Source organism: Chelon labrosus (genome assembly GCF_963514085.1).
Source record: "Chelon labrosus genome assembly, chromosome: 8".
Classification (NCBI taxonomy): domain Eukaryota; kingdom Metazoa; phylum Chordata; class Actinopteri; order Mugiliformes; family Mugilidae; genus Chelon; species Chelon labrosus.
Genome location: NC_140358.1, coordinates 12,998,109 through 13,020,422, shown reverse-complemented (window position 1 = coordinate 13,020,422; position 22,314 = coordinate 12,998,109). Strand labels below are relative to the sequence as shown.

At 42.0% G+C, this 22,314-nt stretch overlaps 2 protein-coding genes and 1 pseudogene across 3 annotated transcripts; all 3 read left to right on the top strand.

The window, feature by feature from the left end:
• Positions 1-147: 147 nt before the first annotated feature.
• Positions 148-12,220, top strand: LOC311491375 (protocadherin gamma-A4-like; the record flags this gene model as incomplete). The annotated part of the gene is made up of 3 exons (XM_084549279.1): positions 148-2,487; positions 11,531-11,545; positions 12,185-12,220. Exons 1-3 carry the CDS (start codon positions 187-189, stop codon positions 12,218-12,220), a joined length of 2,352 nt encoding a protein of 783 aa, XP_084405405.1. The 5' UTR covers positions 148-186.
• On the top strand, positions 3,607-7,426 carry LOC311491433 (protocadherin beta-15-like; annotated as a pseudogene). Its single transcript has one exon. The product of its transcript is annotated as a protocadherin beta-15-like (transcript).
• A 1,078-nt stretch (positions 12,221-13,298) lies between the features above and the next one.
• On the top strand, positions 13,299-21,842 carry LOC311491374 (uncharacterized protein; the record flags this gene model as incomplete). The annotated part of the gene is made up of 4 exons (XM_084549278.1): positions 13,299-15,108; positions 17,263-18,692; positions 19,113-19,180; positions 19,397-21,842. Exons 1-4 carry the CDS (start codon positions 13,374-13,376, stop codon positions 21,840-21,842), a joined length of 5,679 nt encoding a protein of 1,892 aa, XP_084405404.1. The 5' UTR covers positions 13,299-13,373.
• Between the last annotated feature and the right edge of the window lie 472 nt (positions 21,843-22,314).

The window sequence follows — 22,314 nt, the reverse complement described above, 5'->3', positions numbered from 1 at the left end:
GTTTCTAAATGCAAAGCCACTCCACAATTGCATTTGCTGTTCGTGATATGTAGGTTACGTCTATTTTTACCCTTTGTTCATCAACCTGTTCGTAACACATCGTTGATGATGGATTCGAAACTATTCTCGGTTAAAACGTACGGGTTTTATTTCGTCCTTCTTTGGCTTCACGCCGCATATGGAGACATGAGCTATTCTTTCCCGGAGGAGATGAAACGAGGATCGGTTATTGGGAATATAGCCAAGGATCTCGGGCTGCAGACGGGTGCGTTGTCCAGAAGAAGAGCCCGCATTGACACCGACGGTACCGATAGACGTTTCTGTGACATAAACCTGAATAACGGAGAGCTGATTGTTGCCGACAAGATTGACCGAGAGGGGCTTTGTGGCGAAAATCCTTCGTGTATCCTGAAACATGAGCTTGTGTTGGAGAATCCTCTCGAGCTGCATCGCTTTAGCCTTCATATTCAAGATATTAATGATAACGCCCCACAGTTCAACGAAGAACTGATACATTTAGAAATTCAAGAGTCGGCAGACAGAGGAGCTCGTTTTGTGATCGAAGAGGCGCACGATGCGGACGTAGGACAAAATTCAGTTCAGCAATACAGCCTTAAGCAGAATGAGAATTTCATTTTGGCTGTTGATGGAAACACAATAGAGTTGGTTCTTGATAAAGAGCTCGATCGAGAAAAACGACAGGAAATTAATTTGCTTCTCACAGCTCTAGATGGTGGCTCCCCTCAGAGATCAGGTACTGTAGTCATACACGTTACTGTACTGGATGCTAATGATAACGCCCCAGTGTTCAGCCAGGCCGTTTATAAAGCCACTCTACCTGAAAACTCTCCTTTAGACACTGTGGTGGTCACAGTGAGAGCAACTGATGCAGATGAGGGACTCAACGGAGATGTGACCTATGACTTTGGACATGTTACTGACGAGGTGAAGAAGATATTCAGTATTGATCGTAAATCAGGGGACTTGAGAGTAATTGGCGCTGTTGACTATGAAACTACAACATCATTTGAAATACGAGTTAAAGCAAAAGATGGATTGGGTCTGTCATCTTATGCGAAGGTAATCATCTCTGTCACTGATGTGAATGACAATGCCCCCGTAATCAGTCTGAAATCTCTGTCTAACACCATACCTGAGAATGTGTCACCTGGTACAGAAGTGGGCATCATTAACGTACAGGACAGAGACTCTGACAACAACCGACAAGTCCGCTGTGCCATCCAGCAAAATGTCCCTTTTAAGTTGGTTCCTTCTATTAAAAACTATTATTCTCTGGTGACCACAGGACAATTGGACCGTGAACTAGTGTCTGATTACAACATTACAATCACTGCCACTGACGAGGGCTCTCCACCTCTGTCCTCCTCTAAAACTGTTGAGTTATCTGTAGCTGACATCAATGACAACCCACCTGTGTTTGAGGAACAATCCTACAGCGCATATGTGAGTGAAAATAACAAACCTGGCTCCACTTTATGTTCTGTTACTGCTCGAGACCCCGACTGGAGACAAAATGGTACAGTCATTTATTCTCTGTTAGCTGGTGAGGTGAACGGTGCCCCGGTGTCCTCCTATGTATCTGTTAACGGAGAGACGGGGGTGATGCACGCTGTGAGGTCGTTTGATTATGAACAATTCAGGAGTTTTAAAGTCCACGTGATGGCCAGAGACAACGGTTCTCCTCCACTCAGCAGCAATGTGACCGTGAGTGTGTTCATATCAGATGTGAATGACAACTCTCCTCAGATACTGTACCCTGCCCCGGAGGGCAACTCCTTCATGACCGAGCTGGTCCCCAAAGCTGCACACGGAGGCTCTCTGGTGTCCAAAGTGATAGCGGTGGACGCAGACTCTGGACAGAATGCCTGGCTGTCCTATCATATAGTCAAATCCACTGATCCTGGACTTTTCTCTATTGGTCTCCACAGTGGAGAGATCAGGACACAGCGGGACATTTCTGAGTCTGACAGCATGAAACAGAACCTTATTGTGTCAGTGAAAGATAACGGACAGCCCTCTCTCTCTGCCACCTGTTCCATGTATTTACTTATTTCTGATAACTTGGCTGAGGTGCCAGAACTGAAGGATATTTCGTATGATGAGAAGAATTCCAAGCTGACCTCTTATCTGATCATTGCTCTGGTGTCTGTGTCCACCTTCTTTCTGACCTTCATCATCATCATCCTGGGAGTGAGGTTTTGTCGCAGGAGAAAGCCCAGACTGTTGTTTGATGGAGCAGTTGCCATCCCCAGTGCTTATCTCCCTCCTAATTACGCAGATGTTGACGGCACAGGAACTTTGCGCAGCGCTTACAATTATGACGCCTACCTGACAACAGGTTCAAGAACCAGTGACTTTAAGTTTGTGACTTCTTACAATGACAGCACACTGCCTGCTGACCAGACTCTGAGGAAAAGTCCATCAGACTTTGCTGAAGTGTTTGGCGACTGTAATGGGTCCCCTGAGGTAGGCACATGTTTCATACAGGCTGTTACAGATATTTAAAATGTCTTCAATATTTAGATTTTCACAGAGACCTGTCCAGCTTGTCTCTGTTTGTTTTGTTTTGTCCTTAACCAGAGGAACACCATACAATATGTATGGCTCTTTTGGCTGATTTCTGTGTTCTTCGTGTTGAATAGTTTTTTTGTCTTAGCCCTCATTTAATCTGTTGTCATATCTTTGTCATTTTGTATTTTTTTTTCCTTTTATATTGTACTGCATTTTTTTATTATTATCATTTGTTAATATAATTTTCACATGAAAGAGGGTACGGATCCATTAAATATTTTTTCTTTGCACCTTGACATGAGATTTGTGTGGATTTTACCTCAAGTCACGTTGTCATATTTGCTTGAGAAAATAATGAATGGTGTTTTTTTTGTTTGTTTTCTCTTAATTTATTAATTTTATTATTAGTTAATTTTAAAATCATACATTAACTTCAGTGTTTCTTTTTATGATACCAAAAACAGCTTTATTATGACATTCCTCTGCAGAGGAAGGCATGCAATTACAAAGGCAGATCCAGTTTAACTGTTGGTCATGATTTGCCAAATGTCAGGTTCTATCCAACAAACTCTTTTTTTTTTTTTCAACGCCACATTTTAACTAAACCTTGAATTACAGACAAGACAACCCAATACAGTATTTTAGGTTTTACTTGGAAATCAAACACCTTCTCACAGATAACTGTTAGGGTTAGGGATACTTAACACAGATTTTACTGAAAGGGTCATAACATTGTACATTAATTAGCAAACTTACTTTAATTGCACACTGTGCCTGCAGTAGTCTATGTTCCTCAATCAATAACCCTGTATTGTTTTCATTCATTTTAAGTTGTAATTCATAAAACTTAGTTCAATAGACATCTCTCTGTCTCTGTGACTATAAGGAGCAGTAGATCATGTGTTGCATTTATTTTAAGTTAAATTATTCATCTATCAAGAAGCATGTCCCCGAAATCATGATAATATGTTTCCAAAATCATTGAGAGACTTCGTAACGGTTTGCCCGTCATAGCATTAACACAACTTCACATTATTTGTCTCACTTCCTTTTGTAGTCTTTGGGGTAAAATAAGGCTTAACTGTTGTTATCGGTTTGTTGTGTATCAGCATACGGAGCTCCATCTTCTTCACAATTACAGTAGCCCACTTATTAATGCTTTTGGCAATACTGCACTTTCAGAGGACATTACTTTGCATGTTTTTAATGGCACATTGAAGTCGTTCTGTTGTTTGACCGTCATCTGTCTCATCCTGAGTTGAACCATTTTATGCGTAGTGAAGCTCTCATACATCTAACTTTAAAGGTTTCTGATAAATGGGAACAAAATGTCAGTTTGATTACATCTTCCTCACACATTTCTTTCTCTCCCATGCAGCTGTCACTGCTTCATAATGTTATATGGTTCATAAGTTACTTTTTAGTGAGTTGTTTCATTGTGCATGTGTTAATGAGGGGTTGTTTCTACATTACATATAGCCAGACGTGGATGCTATTGCACAGTGTCTGAATTACAGTGAGATGATATAGTTTAATAGTGTCAGAATGGAAAAACAGTTTGTTGTACTTGCATAGCTTGAATAACTTGTATAACTCTCTTTGAGGGTCATGACTTGTGGAAAGAAGCCCTCCATGTGTTGTTTGTTCGTGTGTAGAGTGTTCTATAGCACCTACCAGAGGGAAGAAGTCGAACAGTGAGAGAGCTCTGGAGTTATTATCCCTCCTCCTGTGTTTTTAATTTTAGATGTGTCTAAATCTTGGCACCAGTGACATAATCTGCAGACAGAGCTCTGATCAAGCCTATCCTATTTGGATTTTCACCATAATGTAATTAATGTGCAGAGAACAAACTCAGGCCTGTACAGTACAACTGGACGTACCACTAAATCTTGTGACACTATCAATAATTTCCAGAGATAAATTCCAAGAGTAAATATGTTGTTACATGCTCATCTCTGTTCTTAGGAGGTTGTGTAAAATTGCACTGAGTTGCTCCGGTGTGGTCTTTACTGTTTCCGTGCAAATTATTCATATTTTTTGTATTAAATGACCAAAACCTGCTCTTGGAGAGATAGTGCTACTCGATATTAAAAACTGCAGTTATTCTCCCAGTCTCTTGGTGGCGCTCTCTTATTATGTCTGACTCATGGATGCTGCTGTCTCACCTTATCTGTGTCAGTGGAACTGGAGTATTGGGTTAGAGCCGAAGGCTGTGGATGCATGCGCATTTGTGTTTGTGGGAGAGAAGGAGAGAGCCTGTGTGAGTGAGCGAGTTAGAGAGAGAGAGCAGAGGAGGAATGGGAACAGAGAAAGAGGAATCCAAGCGGACAGCTTCCCTAATAGAGCATGATTAACTCGAGAAGCAGAGAATCGTTGGATTGCAGCAGCATTTTCAGCTCCATATTTGGATGTATATGTTAAGGATTTAGCAATAATGTCGACATTACATCTTCTGAAAGCACGTTTAATAATGAACCATCGCATGAATCTAAAATCGTTGCTGAATATTTTATTATTTGCCCTCATTTGTGATGTTTCATTTGGAGAAGTCCGTTATGTTCTTCCAGAGGAGATGCAGAGAGGCTCGATAATCGGGAACGTTGCGCGGGATTTGGGGATGGATGTGGCGCGGCTTGGTGCTCGACGAGCTCGGGTCGTTGCAGAAGGGACCAGCCAGCTTTGTGAACTGGACACTTCGTCAGGCAATCTTTTGATCAGCCAACGCATAGACCGAGAGGAGCTCTGCGCGCAAGCCACTGTCTGCACCCTACAGTATCAGCTTTTGCTTGAAGATCCCCTTCAAGCGTTCAGCATAGTTTTGGATATTGCAGATATAAATGACAACAGCCCAGTCTTCCCTGCAGGACAGACAAAACTTGATTTAGTGGAATCCACAGTTCTGGGGAGGCGCTTTCCCTTAGAGAGCGCGCATGACCCCGATCTGGGCACCAACTCTGTCCGTGAATACAAACTGAGCCCGAATGATCATTTTGCGCTGGAAATGAGTGCCCAAATGAACGGCAATGCTTATCCAGAACTAGTTCTTAAAAGGGCCTTGGACCGGGAGGCGCAAGCTGAACATGTACTGAAAATCAATGGAATCGACGGGGGAAATCCAGTCAGATCAGGAACTGCTTTGATCCATATTCGCGTTTTGGACGCCAATGATAATGTCCCAGTTTTTAGCCAACGAGTTTACAAAGGTTCTGTGCCAGAGAACTCAGCCATAGGGACTGTCATAACGACGCTGAATGCTACAGACTTAGACGAAGGTGTCTATGGAGAGGTCACATACTCCTTTAGTCACTTGTCGGACAAGATGGGCGGAGTTATTGACATTAACCATCTGACTGGAGAAGTTCGCGTGGCAGGTCTTATTGACTACGAGGAGGCTAGCTCGCATGAGTTGGATGTTCAGGCTAAAGATGGCGGTGGCCAGGCCTCTCACTGTAAACTTATAATTGATGTCATTGACGTAAACGATAATAAACCCATCATAGAAATAAAGTCTGCCTCTGCCAGCATGGCTGAAGGCTCTAAACCAGGAACTATGGTTGCTCTCATCAATATTTATGACCTGGACACTGGTAACAGTGGACGCGTCACGTGTTCAGTCTTAGACAATGTCCCATTTAAATTGTTATCGGAGGTCAAAAACTATTACATGTTAGTGACTGACGGAATACTTGACAGAGAACTGCAGCCAGAGTATAACATCACAGTTACTGCCACCGACGCGGGTTCTCCCCCACTGTCGAGCGTAAAAGTTATAGCCATCGTGGTTAGTGATGTAAATGATAACTCGCCGACTTTTACGCAAAACGAATACAGTGCCAGCATTTTGGAAAACCAACCAGTTGGCACTTTTGTGATGAAAATAAAAGCAGAGGACAGTGACGGCGGATCTAATGCTAAATTAATTTACCAAATATCTAAGGACACAAACTCAGAAGTGTCGTCTTTCCTGACCATCAACTCAGATACAGGGGAGCTCTTTACATCACGTCTCTTTGATTACGAGCAGTCAGTTTACTTTCAGATTAAGGTGACAGTTCGAGACGGAGGCAGGCCTCCACTTTCCGCCACCTGCACTGTAAATGTTTTTATCAAAGACCAAAATGACAACGCGCCTGTTGTTCTATATCCTGTTCAAACCCCCGGGTTCATTGCTGAAGATGTGGTGCCAGTTGAAGCACCTAGAGGCTACCTGGTTACCAAGGTGGTGGCTGTGGACGCGGACTCTGGCCATAACGCATGGCTTTCGTATAGAATAATCGAAGCAACTTGGCCTAACTTGTTTACCGTAGATTTGCATACAGGAGAAATCAGAACCGTGCGAGCATTCATGGAGGACGATGAGCCGAAGCAAAGTGTCGTCGTTTTAGTTACGGATAACGGGCCCGAATCTCTGTCTGCCACTGCCACGGTCAGCATACTGCTCGATGGCGGGCTGCCCGTTTTAAGCGAACTCTTTGAAATTTCGCATGAATCACAGGACAACGATAACTTAACGCTCTATTTAATCATCGCTCTGTCAGTCGTCTCTTGTCTTCTCATTATTTTAATCAGCGGAGTGTGTTATTTTAAGCTCTGCCGGCGTGGTTACGTGTACCGCTCAACCACCGCCAGTCTCCCCGTTTTCCCCACGACCTACTACCCCACTAGTTTCCCAGATCTAAGTCGTTGCGGGACCTTGCTAAAAGACGAGCGGTATGATTCCTTCCTGACCACTGGGTCGTGGAGAGGCGATTTTCGGTTCGGATCAAATACAGACACCGACACGCTTAAGAAAAGAAGCGCCGCATATCAGAAATACACACTGAGGCGCCTCAGTGCAGACAGAGCTACTCTGAAGGCCAGGGCAGGTCCACATCCTTGTTACGTGGTCAAATGAGAGCCAACCACAAAATATATTGTAAAATAATCCTTATGTGGTGAATTACACTTGGACCTACTGACTGTCCAATACATCACTGTTGCAATAATTCCCCCACGTCCCTGTAGAAATATTAGAGATATAGTAGCTGTCTATATTTAAAATGTTTTTCTATGGAAGTGTATGCATGATTGTCAATGCATCATGTTCTTGAAATTTTGTATGTGACTTTCACTCCTTCATGACTTTACCTTGAATACAATCTTTGCAGATTATAGATCTTTGTAACTATTCTTACTGAAAATGTTTGAAGCATAGGCAGCATTGTCAGGCTTATTTTGTCTTCCTGACCTTTTATTCCTACAAGTCATTAGCCCCACAAAACGCACATATATAAATATTTTTTCTGTGCAATGTTCTTTGGAACACACCCTCATCATACATTCATGTCAGGGAATACGCATGCATTCAAATGCTCAGATATAAATATCTGATTACCCACTTGGAAGATGATAACTGACCAAATACATTAAATGACATGTCTCGTTTGTGCAATTTCAAATGCACAATTAACCTTAGTGACTTCTCTTTTCATTACAATATCTTGTGGAATATGCTAGTCTTTTGCTTTTTTGTGGTTTATTTGTCTTTGCCTCCGCTTATGCCTTTGTGTAACAGTCTTTGCAATATTTTTACTGTACATTTTTGAACTTTGAACAAACTGCCAGGTCTTGGTAATGTTATGTTATCAGCAAAGTAACACTGGATCTGCTGTGTCAAGAAGACTCAAAGCAATTTGCACTACATTGATTAAGCAATATGTGAGCAGTCTGTATGTGTTAAATGAAAAATAAATTTTATAAAGAAGAATTTTGTTATTTATTTATTTTTCCTCTGCTTTAATGAACTTGTGAAGAGGACAGGTGACTATTATAACAAAAGCCAACAGTGCTTTTTGATTAACTTGGTCACAGTTATAGTAAATAAATAAATAGCCTTAATAGATATAAATGCTTCCAGGCCACTTTCATTTTTCTGTTTCATGTGCTTCATAAAAATGACGACCATGGCAGCCTGCACATCGTCAGCATTTGGAAAAAGCAATGCTCAGTCCTAGTTTTTAATGTGAGCAAGAAATGCACAGTAGTTTTTGGAGGTTTACAGGCTAATTCCCATAGTTTTATTCTGTCTTTTTTTAGTTCACTTTAGTTGTCTGTAACTGTAACAACATGTCTGTCTGTGTGTAATTTGAGCGTGATTGTATGTTCAAGTATAATAACCTCTTTTGAAAGGCATGGCTTTTACACAGCCTTTTCATTAGGTTCTGGTTACATGTTTTCATTTTGACGGAGTAGTTTAATGATTTTATTCTGCGAATGAGACATACCCATTGACCCTTTGGAATGAAAGATACTGTAAACTTGATTTGATATGCAGTTTATATATCTTTACGATATACTGTAGCTCCATCAACATATCCATATCATGCTTTGACCTTCAGGGTCAATTTAAAAGATTTAATTTAAATGATAGATAATTGTCTGGTGACCATGCTTGCAATTTATCTTCATGCATGGGTTTCCAGCTTGAAAGATGATGCATTTCAAGCTCTGGACACCGGTTAGAAGTAAAATCCTTCACTAAAAGCACCAGGGCTTCTTTATATCTGTCCTCCGATCTTTCTCTAAGGTCTAATAGTAAATTTTTGCACATACATGTTTTGCTGTTGCTGTGGTGTTTTTACTGTATCTATTTATAACATAAAATAAATACTTTATATTGATGGATGTTGAACAGTAGCTGCGAGCTGCACACAGGTCAGTAGTGAAAGTGTTATTCAACACTTACATTCTGGTGTGTGTCTTTCTGTGTGTGCATATTCCTGCATTCTACTAACTTGTTGTGGTGGTGAGGCAGAGAGGTTTTGTCATGAAAAGAAAGCCCTTGTGAATTCCTCTGTGTTTCTTTTTGTGTAATGGCTGCAGGCCCATTTGTGCTCCTAATTTTAGCCATGCAGAGGAGAAAAAGACAGTGTTTAATGAATGTTTCTCGCTATCTAGGTCACACAATTCTAGTCAGTTATGATATACACTATATTACCAAAAGTATTCGCTCACCTGCCTTTACTCATTCTATGAACTGAAGTGCCATCCCATTCCTAACTCATAGAATTCAATATGATGTCGGTCCACCTTTTGCAGCTATTACAGCTTCAACTCTTCTGGGAAGACTGTCCACAAGGTTGAGGAGAGTGTTTATAGGAATTTTTGACCATTCTTCCAAAAGCGCATTGGTGAGGTCACACACTGATGTTGGTCGAGAAGGCCTGGCTCTCAGTCTCCGCTCTAATTCATCCCAAAGGTGTTTTATCGGGTTCAGGTCAGGACTCTGTGCAGGCCAGTCAAGTTCATCCACACCAGACTCTGTCATCCACGTCTTTATGGACCTTGCTTTGTGCACTGGTGCACAGTCATGTTGGAAGAGGAAGGGGCCCGCTCCAAACTGTTCCCACAAGGTTGGGAGCATGGAATTGTCCAAAATGTTTTGGTATCCTGAAGCATTCAATGTTCCTTTCACTGGAACTAAGGGGCCAAGCCCAGCTCCTGAAAAACAACCCCATACCATAATTCCTCCTCCACCAAATTTCACAGTTGGCACAATGCAATCTGAAATGTACCGTTCTCCTGGCAACCTCCAAACCCAGACTCGTCCATCAGATTGCCAGATGGAAAAGCGTGATTCATCACTCCAGAGAACGCGTCTCCACTGCTCTAGAGGCCAGTGGCGGCGTGCTTTACACCATTGCATCCGACGCCTTGCATTGCACTTGGTGATGTGTGGCTTGGCTGCAGCTGCTCGGCCATGGAAACCCATTCCATGAAGCTCTCTGCGTACTGTACTTGGGCTAATCTGAAGGTCACATGAAGTTTGTAGCTCTGTAGCAATTGACTGTGCAGAAAGTCGGCGACCTCTTTGCACTATGCGCTTCAGCATCCGCTGACCCCTCTCCGTCACTTTACGTGGCCTACCACTTCGTGGCTGAGTTGCTGTTTTTCCCAAACGCTTCCATTTTGTTATAATAGAGCTGACAGTTGACTGTGGAATATTTAGGAGCGAGGAAATTTCACGACTGGATTTGTTGCACAAGTGGCATCCTATGACAGTTCCACGCTGGAATTCACTGAGCTCCTGAGAGCGGCCCATTCTTTCACAAATGTCTTGTTTCACAGTCTGCATGCCTGAGTGCTTGAATTTATACACCTGGGGCCAGGCCAAGTGATTAGAACACCTGATTCTGATCATTTGAATGGGTGAGCGAATACTTTTGGTAATATAGTGTATGTTTGTCTGTTTATCAACTCATAGTTAGTTTGTTTATCAACTTACTTTAATTATTACAAGCACCACTACGTTTTCAGTGTCTCTAAACACTGCTGGTTGTGTTGTACAGAAACTTCTTATGCAGAGTAGTGGTTAGTGGCACATTATTCTTAAAGTGGCCATTTTTAGTGACACCCTTTAGCACTTCTTTGTTTGTGTGTTGGGTTTTTACAGCAAAACACTATTTTGATTTGTGTGGACTTCCTTTCTTTTCAGTGTCTTAAAGTTGATGTCAAAGTAGGCAATTATTGCACTGCAGGCATGATATTATTATTGTAGTGCAATAAAGAGACACCAGATTTGAAAACCTGTCAATTAATTTATGACACTGCTTGAGTTAAAAGCACCAGTGGGTTTGCTAACACTGTTCCGGAGTAAACAGTGAACAGAGCAGTTGAAGCTTTAGCTCAGTTGATGGTGTTTGCTTTTATTCACCAGAACCAGCAAAGCATTTCTCATGGATTAATTGAAAGAAAATGCGTCTCTGTGAAACTGATAAACGTGGACATGTATATTGGATCCATACAGTTATTTTTTTATTTTTTTATTTTTGGTATTTCACAAGTGAAAGAAAGCCACTATTATTTTACTATCAATATGTATACAATGCCTGTGGATATAAAATAAAGTGAAAAGGTATGATTAATTTTGCTCCTCAGGATTCATCCTAACAATTTTCTTTTTTTCTTTTTTCTGTTCTTGGTACTCCTCCTGGATGAAACTTGCATTTCACTTCCAAAGGTAAGTCAGTTTTCAGTTTCCTTTCTTGTTACATCTCGCAACAACATCATACTCATCTCCCACAATACAATTAAACACAGCTCTTTATTCTACCTCTTTTTCTGTGTATCTCTCTTTCACTACACTTATTATAGGTGTTTATAATACACACATCTTCCTAACTGTGAGACTAAAATATTATATATATATATTCCTGCAAGACTGAAATGTTTGCTTGTAGTCTTGTAACACAGGCAGCTGCATTTCTCTCATTTGTGGGTGCTGTTGCCTTTATACTCCATGAATATTGATTACCCTAGCTGCTGCTGTGCAGTCATTTCCTGAATAATGCAGAATCACAACGTGCAGAATAGTTCACTCTGCAGCAGGATGTGCTAATTTGTGTGAGCAGGTGCACGATGCAAGGCACACTGGTGACCCATTTAAAAAAAAAAAAAAAAAAAGCATATTCCATCTCTGCAGATAGGTTCACCAAATATACTGAGGACATACACTGCTTTGAGAATTGTCAGCATCCGTTCATGCCTGGATGAGTGTTGCAGTGGCGCATTCCACTGCTAAAATGTAGGTCACTGGACTTAGATTAAATCAAGAAAGAGTAGATTATCTATCTGTCAAATCAATCTGGTCTGTGTATCTCTATGTATCTCTCAGTTCATCTGTTTGTCCATCTGTCTGACTGTGGGCTGATTATTTATTTCTAGGTTCATGTCCACAATTCCTTCTCAGCATATTGTTTAAAACGTGAATCGCATCGCACTGACTTTTTGGACTAGTGGAGGAGTTACATTTAGAAGAAACACAAGGGGAGTTTTTTGCCTGCTGTCATCCACTGCAGCCCAAAACAAGGTTTATTTATTTAAATATGTTAATACACATTAACAGGTTTAATTTGTAATTTAATGCATTGATATCCTCTCCCCTTTCACTGGATTTTTGGATTATACTTCTGCAACACTGAAGGGGAGACAGTGAGGTTTTAATACACCAGACTGACCACACAGTGGAGCATTGGTTCACACATACTGTTTCACTTAGTTACTGTTGGTGGTGCTGTTGCCTAAGCAGACGACTTGTGTAACGTCGGCCTTATCACAGAGACAAAAAGAGTCGCCACCGTGAAAGGAAATAGGCGATGGTTGCGTCCATACGGTATACCCACCGCGGCTCTAGTTTGGATGGCTTTAAATTTGTAAACACTGGAATAGAGACACGTCGTTTCCTATGCGTATAACTGCTGTTTTGTATCTGATATTCGTCGGAAGAAATGGATAATCTGAAAAGCAGAGGCACCCTGTTTGGTTGGAAAATCTCCATTTTGCTTTCCTACGTTGTCGCTGCGGTCAGTGGACAAATTCGTTATTCTATACCCGAAGAGATGAGAAAAGGACTGTTTGTCGGAGATGTCGCAAAAGACCTGGGCTTGGATGTCCGAAGGTTGGTATCTGGTCGGGCTCGACTAGTTATAGATGATGACAACCAATACGTTGCGCTGAATCAGAACAAAGGGCACATCGTTGTCAATGAAAGAATTGACAGAGAAAAACTATGCGCCAAGAAATCTCCGTGTAGCTTTAGTCTAGAAATTGTCCTCGAAGATCCACTTGAATTGTTTTCCATTACCATCGAAATACAAGATGTAAATGACCACGCTCCTGCTTTTCCAAAAAAGGAAATCAATTTGGAAATTAGCGAGTCGACGCCCACGGGGACTGTATTCTTGCTAGACACCGCGGCTGATCCTGACGTAGGAATAAACTCACTGCAGAGTTACGCTTTAAAAGCAAACGAACATTTTGTTCTTAAGCAACATACTCGGCCAGACGGGAGTAAATACGCCGAAATGATGCTTCAGAGTGCTTTGGACCGCGAGAAGCAAAACGAGCACACGCTCATATTAACGGCCGTCGATGGTGGGGAACCACAGAGGTCAGGGACAGTAAAAATACATATATCTGTCCTGGATGCAAACGACAACGCACCCGTTTTTACACAGTCTTTATATAAAGCCTCTGTCTTGGAAAACGTTTTGCCAGGTACCGTCATTGCTAGAGTGAGTGCGGTAGACGCGGACCAAGGTTACAATGGTAACGTTACATATTCTTTCACCCACCTAGAGGAGGATTCTTCGTGTCCTTTTGAGATAAATTCATACACCGGAGAGATTAAACTTACTAGTGGCATCGATTACGAGGTGTTTCCAAGTTACGAAATAAACCTTCAAGCAAAAGATCCTTGGGGGGTAGTGGGCGCAAGCAAATTAATCATCGAGATAGCAGATGTGAATGATAACAGTCCTGTAATCACAATGGCTTCATACTCGGGAAAGATCTCAGAAGATTCTCCTCCCGGGACAGTTGTAGGATTGATCAGTGTCCAAGACAAGGATTCTGGGAAAAATGGACAGGTGCACTTAACTATAGATGAAAATCTCCCGTTCAAAATTAAATCTTCTCTCAGAAATTATTATACATTGGTCACGGAGCAAACCCTCGACCGAGAAAAGCGTTCCAGGTACAATATCACTCTGACTGCCACTGATGAGGGCTTCCCTGCCTTGTCAAGCACCAGAGCTGTCGTGTTAGACGTTACTGATATTAATGACAACGCTCCAGTCTTTAGCCAAAGCGTCTACAGCACTCAGGTGACGGAAAACAATCCCCCAGGTGTCACTCTGTTGAAGATCCACGCCACCGATCCCGATCAAGGTCAGAACGCACGCATATCCTATTTTCTTACTGACGGCGAAATTAATGGAAATCCGGTGTCCACATATTTCTCCATCAATGCGGAAAGTGGAGCCATTCAATCCCTGCGTTCACTTGATTATGAACAAGTCAAAGAATACAAAATACGTGTTAAGGCGCAGGATGGAGGCTCGCCACCACAAAGTAGTAACACATCAGTTATCGTGCATGTCCAGGATCAGAACGACAACCCCCCTCAGGTTCTGTATCCAGTCCAGACTGGTGGCTCTCTGGTGGCTGAGATGGTTCCTCGTTCAGCAGATGTGGGCTATCTGGTGACTAAAGTAGTGGCTGTTGATGTGGACTCTGGACAGAATGCCTGGCTCTCCTATAAACTGCAGAAAGCCACAGACAGGGCGCTGTTTGAAGTGGGCTTACAGAATGGAGAAATCAGAACTATCCGCCAAGTGACTGATAAAGATGCTGTGAAACAAAGACTGACTGTTATAGTGGAGGACAACGGGCAGCCCTCTCGTTCGGCTACAGTCATTGTTAACGTGGCGGTGGCGGACAGCTTCCCTGAAGTGCTGTCGGAGTTCACTGACTTTCCACACGACAAGGAGTACAATGACAACCTGACTTTTTACTTAGTGTTGGCTCTGGCTGTAGTTTCCTTCCTCTTCATCACGTGTTTAGTGGTTATCATATCAGTGAAAATCTACAGGTGGAGACAGTCTCGCATCCTGTATCACTCCAACCTCCCTGTGATTCCATATTATCCACCACGTTACTCAGACACTTTGGGGACAGGGACTCTCCAACATGTATACAATTACGAGGTGTGCAGGACGACTGACTCCAGAAAGAGTGACTGTAAGTTCGGCAGAGCTGGTAGTCAGAACGTGTTGATAATGGACCCCAGTTCTACAGGGACGATGCAGCGGATACAGAGTGAGAAGAGCATCCTGGACGAACCAGACTCTCCTCTAGAGGTCAGTTTTCTTCGTCTTTTGCGTTTGTGTGAGCTTGTTGATTTCATTGATTGCGAGCAGTTTAAAACTACATTATACTATTACTTTTGGGAACATGGGGAGCATAGAGCTTCCCGTTCATCAGTTTATTGCACTACACTTTTTTACGGGTAGCAGTGGACTCTTCATCATACGTTATTATTTCCATGAATATATAGCAGATATAATCAGTATGCCACGCATCTACCCCCCGTGTTCCTTAAATCGGTTTTAACATCTGTGCACAAAATAATATCTTCAAGATGCATATGCATGTTTTGTAGAGAATTGAAGTCGTTGTTGTAGCTTGTATTTCAAATCCGTTTGTCTGTACAGAGCTCAGAATGGGTTTTAACTGCTCTACAGCTCTTTCGCTGTCCATGGTGCTGAAAGACTGCTTTGAGATTGAGAGCTTTCCTGTCTGCTCAAATGTTACCAGTCTGGTTACATTTATTTAAACAATATTGGATCATAATAATACACAGTACTTTAGATAGGTGTGTAATTACGCAATATATATTGCCATTCGGTTATTATTATTATTATTATTTTTTTTTAAGTATAAATGCATTAATCTTCTGTAACCGCTTGTCCTGTGAATCGTCGCGGGGACTAGAGCCCTTATTTATCTTCATTCAATTTCGACAATATATATGCAATTATAGCAAATATCTGTCAATATGGTTAATTATGAGTATTATATTGGCACGTTTTTCATTACTTTATAGAATACCCTCCAAAACATTAGACTCATGGATTGGATGTCTGGTTATAAGTGTTTTATATTTTATCCTCTAAGTGACGCTGTTGCCTGGTAAATCAATTTTGTCGTGCCTTTTGAGGCAAGGCTGTTTCCTCCCTCGTCACTGCGTTTTACACCAGCAGATGATCTATCTTTCATACGACTTGGTGCTCGTCGAACACACAGCTTTACGTTTCTGACGACAATCTAAGTTAATCTCGAATTCAATTTCCTGACTAAGTTGAAATGTTAGTTTAATTGCTCGGTTCGGTGGAAGACCCCGTTTTCACATGGCATTTAAAGAACAGCTACGAGGCAGTGGTGTAAGATGGCGAATGCGACGGGCAGTGAAGCTGTTTGTTTTTCAGTTTCTTTTCCTTTATCAAACGGAGGCACAAATTCGATACTCCATTCCAGAGGAGTCGAAGAAAGGGTCTCTTGTTGGTAACGTCGCGCAGGACCTCGGTTTGGACTTGAAACGGCTTCGATCTGGCCGGGCCCGTATCGTGACCGGAGAAAATATCCAGTACACCGAGCTGAAGACAGACAAAGGGACTCTAGTTGTGAAAGAGAGAATAGACCGAGAGCAGCTTTGCGGAGACGTGACACCGTGCAGCTTCACCTTTGAGATTTTATTGGAAAACCCGATGGAGCTGCACCCTGTGACCATTGAAGTACTGGACGTAAACGACAACTCTCCCACTTTTCAAAACCGTCACCTGGAATTTGAAATAAGCGAATCTGCTGCGATTGGGTCCCGTTTTGTTTTAGAGAGTGCGGATGATGCTGATGTTGGGCAAAACGGCCTGCAGAACTACATATTAACTCCGGACGACAATTTTGTTTTGAAACAACACGTTAATCCGGACGGGAGTAAATACGCTGAAATGGTGCTCCAGAAACCCTTAGACAGAGAAGAACAGCCACGCCTGTCTCTAAAACTGCTCGCTGTAGACGGTGGAAATCCACAGAAATCTGGTACAGTAAATATTGATGTTAATATTCTAGATGCTAATGACAATACTCCCGTATTTAATCAAACGGTGTATAAGGCCATAGTGATTGAAAATGCGCCGAAGGGCACTTATGTTGTCACCGTGAATGCGAGCGACAAAGACAGCGGTCCATATGGACAAGTAACATATTCCTTTTCAAAATCAAAAGCAGGAATAGCTGAGCTGTTCAATATAGACGAGGCTACTGGACGAATATATGTGAAAAATGAAATCGATTTTGAAAAGGACAGGAAGATTGAGTTCAGGGTTGAAGCTAAGGATCAAGGAGGGTTTACAGATTCCAGCAAAGTTGAAATTGAGGTTGTTGATGTAAATGATAATCCTCCGGTAATTAATGTTATGTCATTTACTAGTCCTGTGTCAGAAGACTCGCATGTTGGTACCACCATTGGCATAATTAATGTAAAAGATATCGATTCAGGTGAAAACGGACAAGTAAGGTGTGCAATCGAAGGAAATGTTCCTTTTAAAATTAAATCCAATGTAAGAAATTATTACGCATTGATCACCGATGCTGCATTAGATCGTGAGAATCTGTCAGAGTGTAACATCACCGTTATTGCCTCAGATGCAGGATCGCCTCCTCTCTCAACCAGGAAAACTTTTCATCTGAAGGTCTCGGATGTCAATGACAATGCCCCAGTTTTTCCACGAACGATTTATAATGCTTTTATTGCAGAGAATAACTCTCCGGGTTTGTCTGTTCTAAGTCTCAGTGCTAAAGATCTTGATGAAAACCAGAACGCCCGGGTTTCCTACATTTTGGAAGAGTGTGAGATTAGTGGCTCTCCGGTATCTGGATTTGTTTCCGTTAATGCCGAAAATGGCGTTGTCCGTGCCGTTCGCTCATTTGATTACGAGCAGATCAAAGAACTGGTCTTCACAGTCAAAGCACAAGATGGAGGCTCTCCTCCACTCAGTAGCAATGTGACAGTGAAAATAATGATCCAGGACCAGAACGACAACCCTCCTCAGGTTCTGTATCCAGTCCAGACTGGTGGCTCTCTGGTGGCTGAGATGGTTCCTCGTTCAGCAGATGTTGGCTATCTGGTGACTAAAGTGGTGGCTGTTGATGTGGACTCTGGACAGAATGCCTGGCTCTCCTATAAGCTGCAGAAAACCACAGACAGGGCGCTGTTTGAAGTGGGCTTACAGAATGGAGAAATCAGAACTATCCGCCAAGTGACTGATAAAGATGCTGTGAAACAAAGACTGACTGTTATAGTGGAGGACAACGGGCAGCCCTCTCGTTCAGCTACAGTCATTGTTAACGTGGCGGTGGCGGACAGCTTCCCTGACGTGCTGTCGGAGTTCACTGACTTTCCAAACGATAAGGAGTACAATGACAACCTGACTTTTTACTTAGTCTTGGCTCTGGCTGTAGTTTCCTTCCTCTTCATCACGTGTTTAGTGGTCATCATATCAGTGAAAATCTACAGGTGGAGACAGTCTCGCATCCTGTATCACTCCAACCTCCCTGTGATTCCATATTATCCACCACGTTACTCTGACACTTTGGGGACAGGGACTCTCCAACACGTGTACAATTACGAGGTGTGCAGGACGACTGACTCCAGAAAGAGTGACTGTAAGTTCGGCAGAGCTGGTAGTCAGAACGTGTTGATAATGGACCCCAGTTCTACAGGGACGATGCAGCGGATGCAGAGTGAGAAGAGCATCCTGGATGAACCAGACTCTCCTCTAGAGGTTAGTTGAAAAAAATCTACCACGCCTGTGTCTTCAGTTCTGTGTTGTGTGTTCTTTGGTTGCATTTTTACACAATTATATGTCACTTAAGTAACAGTATTGCGTTTCAAATGAAAACATTACATGTTTCATAACAATAAATATTGTGTTGATCGTCTTTAAATATTAGTTGTATATTATTTAGTCATTACGACCTGCTGCGTCGTAACTATATTGTTTAAAAGGACAGACAAGTAATTGCTTACCTTTCCAACTTTTCTTTTTACATTACTTAGTTATAATTCAATATGGTGTGAAAAAGTGTGCTTTGGTTGGACAATGCCGTCTTGACAATACGTTACGCCCTAAAATACTATAGCTGTATTACTTGCCACTCGTGGAGTGTTTATAATGTGGACTGACTACATGTTCACACTTCAGACTCTAAGGGACGCTGTTGGTCAGCAAAACACTTCCTTTGTTGCCTCGTTGTTCAGCCCAACCCATGAGTGACGATAGAGAGAAGAAGGCTCTGTGTGTTAGTCGAGGTTTGTGGAGAATACGGGATCAGGGATTCCAGTGTCAAGGTTGAAGACATTTTAAGATATAACCCTATAACAGATACTTTTTACTTATTTTTTTAAAACAACATATCAAGCGGATTAAAATCAAATTCCACATTTTTTTTTTTTTTTTTTTTTTTTTTTGGTCATGGCGACTGTAAGCTCTCTCACGTACATGTCTATAAAATGGTGGTTATTTTGTGGACATCGACGGCAAATAGGACTACTTATTTTGCTGCTTCACGTGTTCAACATGGTAGGTGGACAGATCCGTTATTCTATACCAGAGGAGATGAAGAAAGGTTCTGTTATCGGTAATGTAGCGCAGGATCTCGGGTTGGATCTAAAAAGGCTTCGCTCTGGGAGAGCCCGCATCGTGACCGGAGAAAACGTTCACTACACCGAGCTGAAGACAGACAAAGGGATTCTAGTTGTGAACGAGAGAATAGACCGAGAGCAGCTTTGTCGAGATGTAACGCCATGTAGCTTCAGCTTTGAGTTGATTTTAGAAAATCCTATGGAGCTGCACAGAATAACTGTTGAGGTTTTGGATATTAACGATCACGCTCCCGTCTTCCCAAGCAAAGATAAACCTATCAGTTTTGAAATAAGCGAACTGGCTGCAGTTGGAGTTCAGTTTCCACTGCAGAGTGCGGAGGATCTAGATGTAGGCCAGAACGCGCTGCAAGATTATATTTTATCAGCAAACGATAATTTTATATTAAAGCAACATTCAAATCCAGACAGAGGTAAATATGTTGAGATGGTGCTGCAGAAGCCTTTAGACAGAGAGCGAGACCCGCGATTGTCATTAAAACTAATCGCAGTTGACGGAGGGACACCACAGAGATCTGGTACAGTTAATATAGACGTGATGGTGTTAGATGCCAACGACAATATTCCAATATTTAACAAATCCGTGTACAAAGCTTCTGTTTCGGAAAACATAATGAAAGGCACAAGCATCATCACAGTAAATGCTACAGATGCTGACATTGGTTCAAATGGAGATATTTCCTACAGCTTGTCTAAAATGAAAGGAAGTGCAGCAGATCTCTTCAGCATTGATGAAAACAGAGGAATAATTTATGTTTCTGGTCAGATAGATTATGAAAGTGACAGAAAATACGAAGTGAGAGTAGAGGCAAAAGATCAGGGTGGCTTGATTGGAACCAGTAAGGTTGTTATTGACGTGATTGATGTCAATGACAATGCACCCATTATAAACATTATGTCCTTTTCCAGCCCAGTATCTGAGGATGCACCTCCTGGTACAACTATTGCCATTTTGAATGTAAAAGATGCAGATTCTGAGAGAAATGGCCAAATTAAATGTTCACTAGAGGGCAAACCACCTTTCAAAATTGAGTCATCTCTAACAAACTATTACAATTTGGTTTCAGATCAGCAGTTTGACAGAGAATCTGTGTCTGAATATAACATAACAATAACAGCCACTGATTTTGGGTCTCCCTCTCTGTCTAGCTTAACAAAATTACATCTTAAAATCTCTGACGTCAATGACAATGCACCAATATTTGATAAAAGTAGCTACTCTGCTTACATCTCAGAGAATAATTCCCCTGGGTTTTCTATATTTACTGTCAGTGCCCGGGACTCTGATTGGAATCAAAACGCCAGAATCTCATATCTTTTAGAGGACACACAAGTTAATGGTAGTCCAGTTTCTACGTATGTGTCTTTAAACTCTGAAACTGGAGTTGTTAGTGCTGTTCGCTCCTTTGATTATGAGCAAATTAAACAACTTCAGCTGGTAGTCAAAGCTCAGGATGGCGGCTCTCCTCCACTCAGTAGCAATGTGACAGTGAAAATAATGATCCAGGACCAGAACGACAACCCTCCTCAGGTTCTGTATCCAGTCCAGACTGGAGGCTCTCTGGTGGCTGAGATGGTTCCTCGTTCAGCAGATGTGGGCTACCTGGTGACTAAAGTGGTGGCTGTTGATGTTGACTCTGGACAGAATGCCTGGCTCTCCTATAAACTGCAGAAAGCCACAGACAGGGCGCTATTTGAAGTGGGCTTACAGAATGGAGAAATAAGAACTATCCGCCAAGTGACTGATAAAGATGCTGTGAAACAAAGACTGACTGTTATAGTGGAGGACAACGGGCAGCCCTCTCGTTCAGCTACAGTCATTGTTAACGTGGCGGTGGCGGACAGCTTCCCTGAAGTGCTGTCGGAGTTTACTGACTTTCCACACGACAAGGAGTACAATGACAACCTGACTTTTTACTTGGTGTTGGCTCTGGCTGTAGTTTCCTTCCTCTTCATCACGTGTTTAGTGGTTATTATATCAGTGAAAATCTACAGGTGGAGACAGTCTCGCATCCTTTATCACTCCAACCTCCCTGTGATTCCATATTATCCACCACGTTACTCAGACACTTTGGGGACAGGGACTCTCCAACACGTGTACAATTACGAGGTGTGCAGGACGACTGACTCCAGAAAGAGTGACTGTAAGTTCGGCGGAGCTGGTAGTCAGAACATATTGATAATGGACCCCAGTTCTACAGGGACGATGCAGAGGATGCAGAGTGAGAAGAGCATCCTGGATGAACCAGACTCTCCTCTAGAGGTCAGTTGAATAATGTGTTTTGAGCATTTCCTTAATTTCTTCATTAATTTCCAATGATAAAAGTACTGCGCTGAATTACTTATGTCAGCACCACGGACAGCATCTCTGTGTGGTGTAGCTGATAGACAGACTCCTTTTATAAACCAAAGAGGATTCTTTGTTTTCATGCTTTCATACAATGTGTTGATGTGGGCAAAGTTTAAAACGATCTGTTTTCCACAAGTATACATTTACTTTTTAATCCATTGGTTAGGTGGTTATTTTCCCCATTTGGCAAGTACTTTTGACCAATTTGTTGGTTTGCGAACTGTGGTGGGTCGCTTGAAATTTTAATCTTGCAAAAAATGTTTTTAGCATTCAAATATTCACGAAAAGCATGTTTTATCATTAAATTTGGTAATTTGTTGACATTTGTCTGAAGAGGATCTCATGGACCTGTTCAGTTTTACTGCCTCTTAGTGTAACTGATGTGATAGAAGCT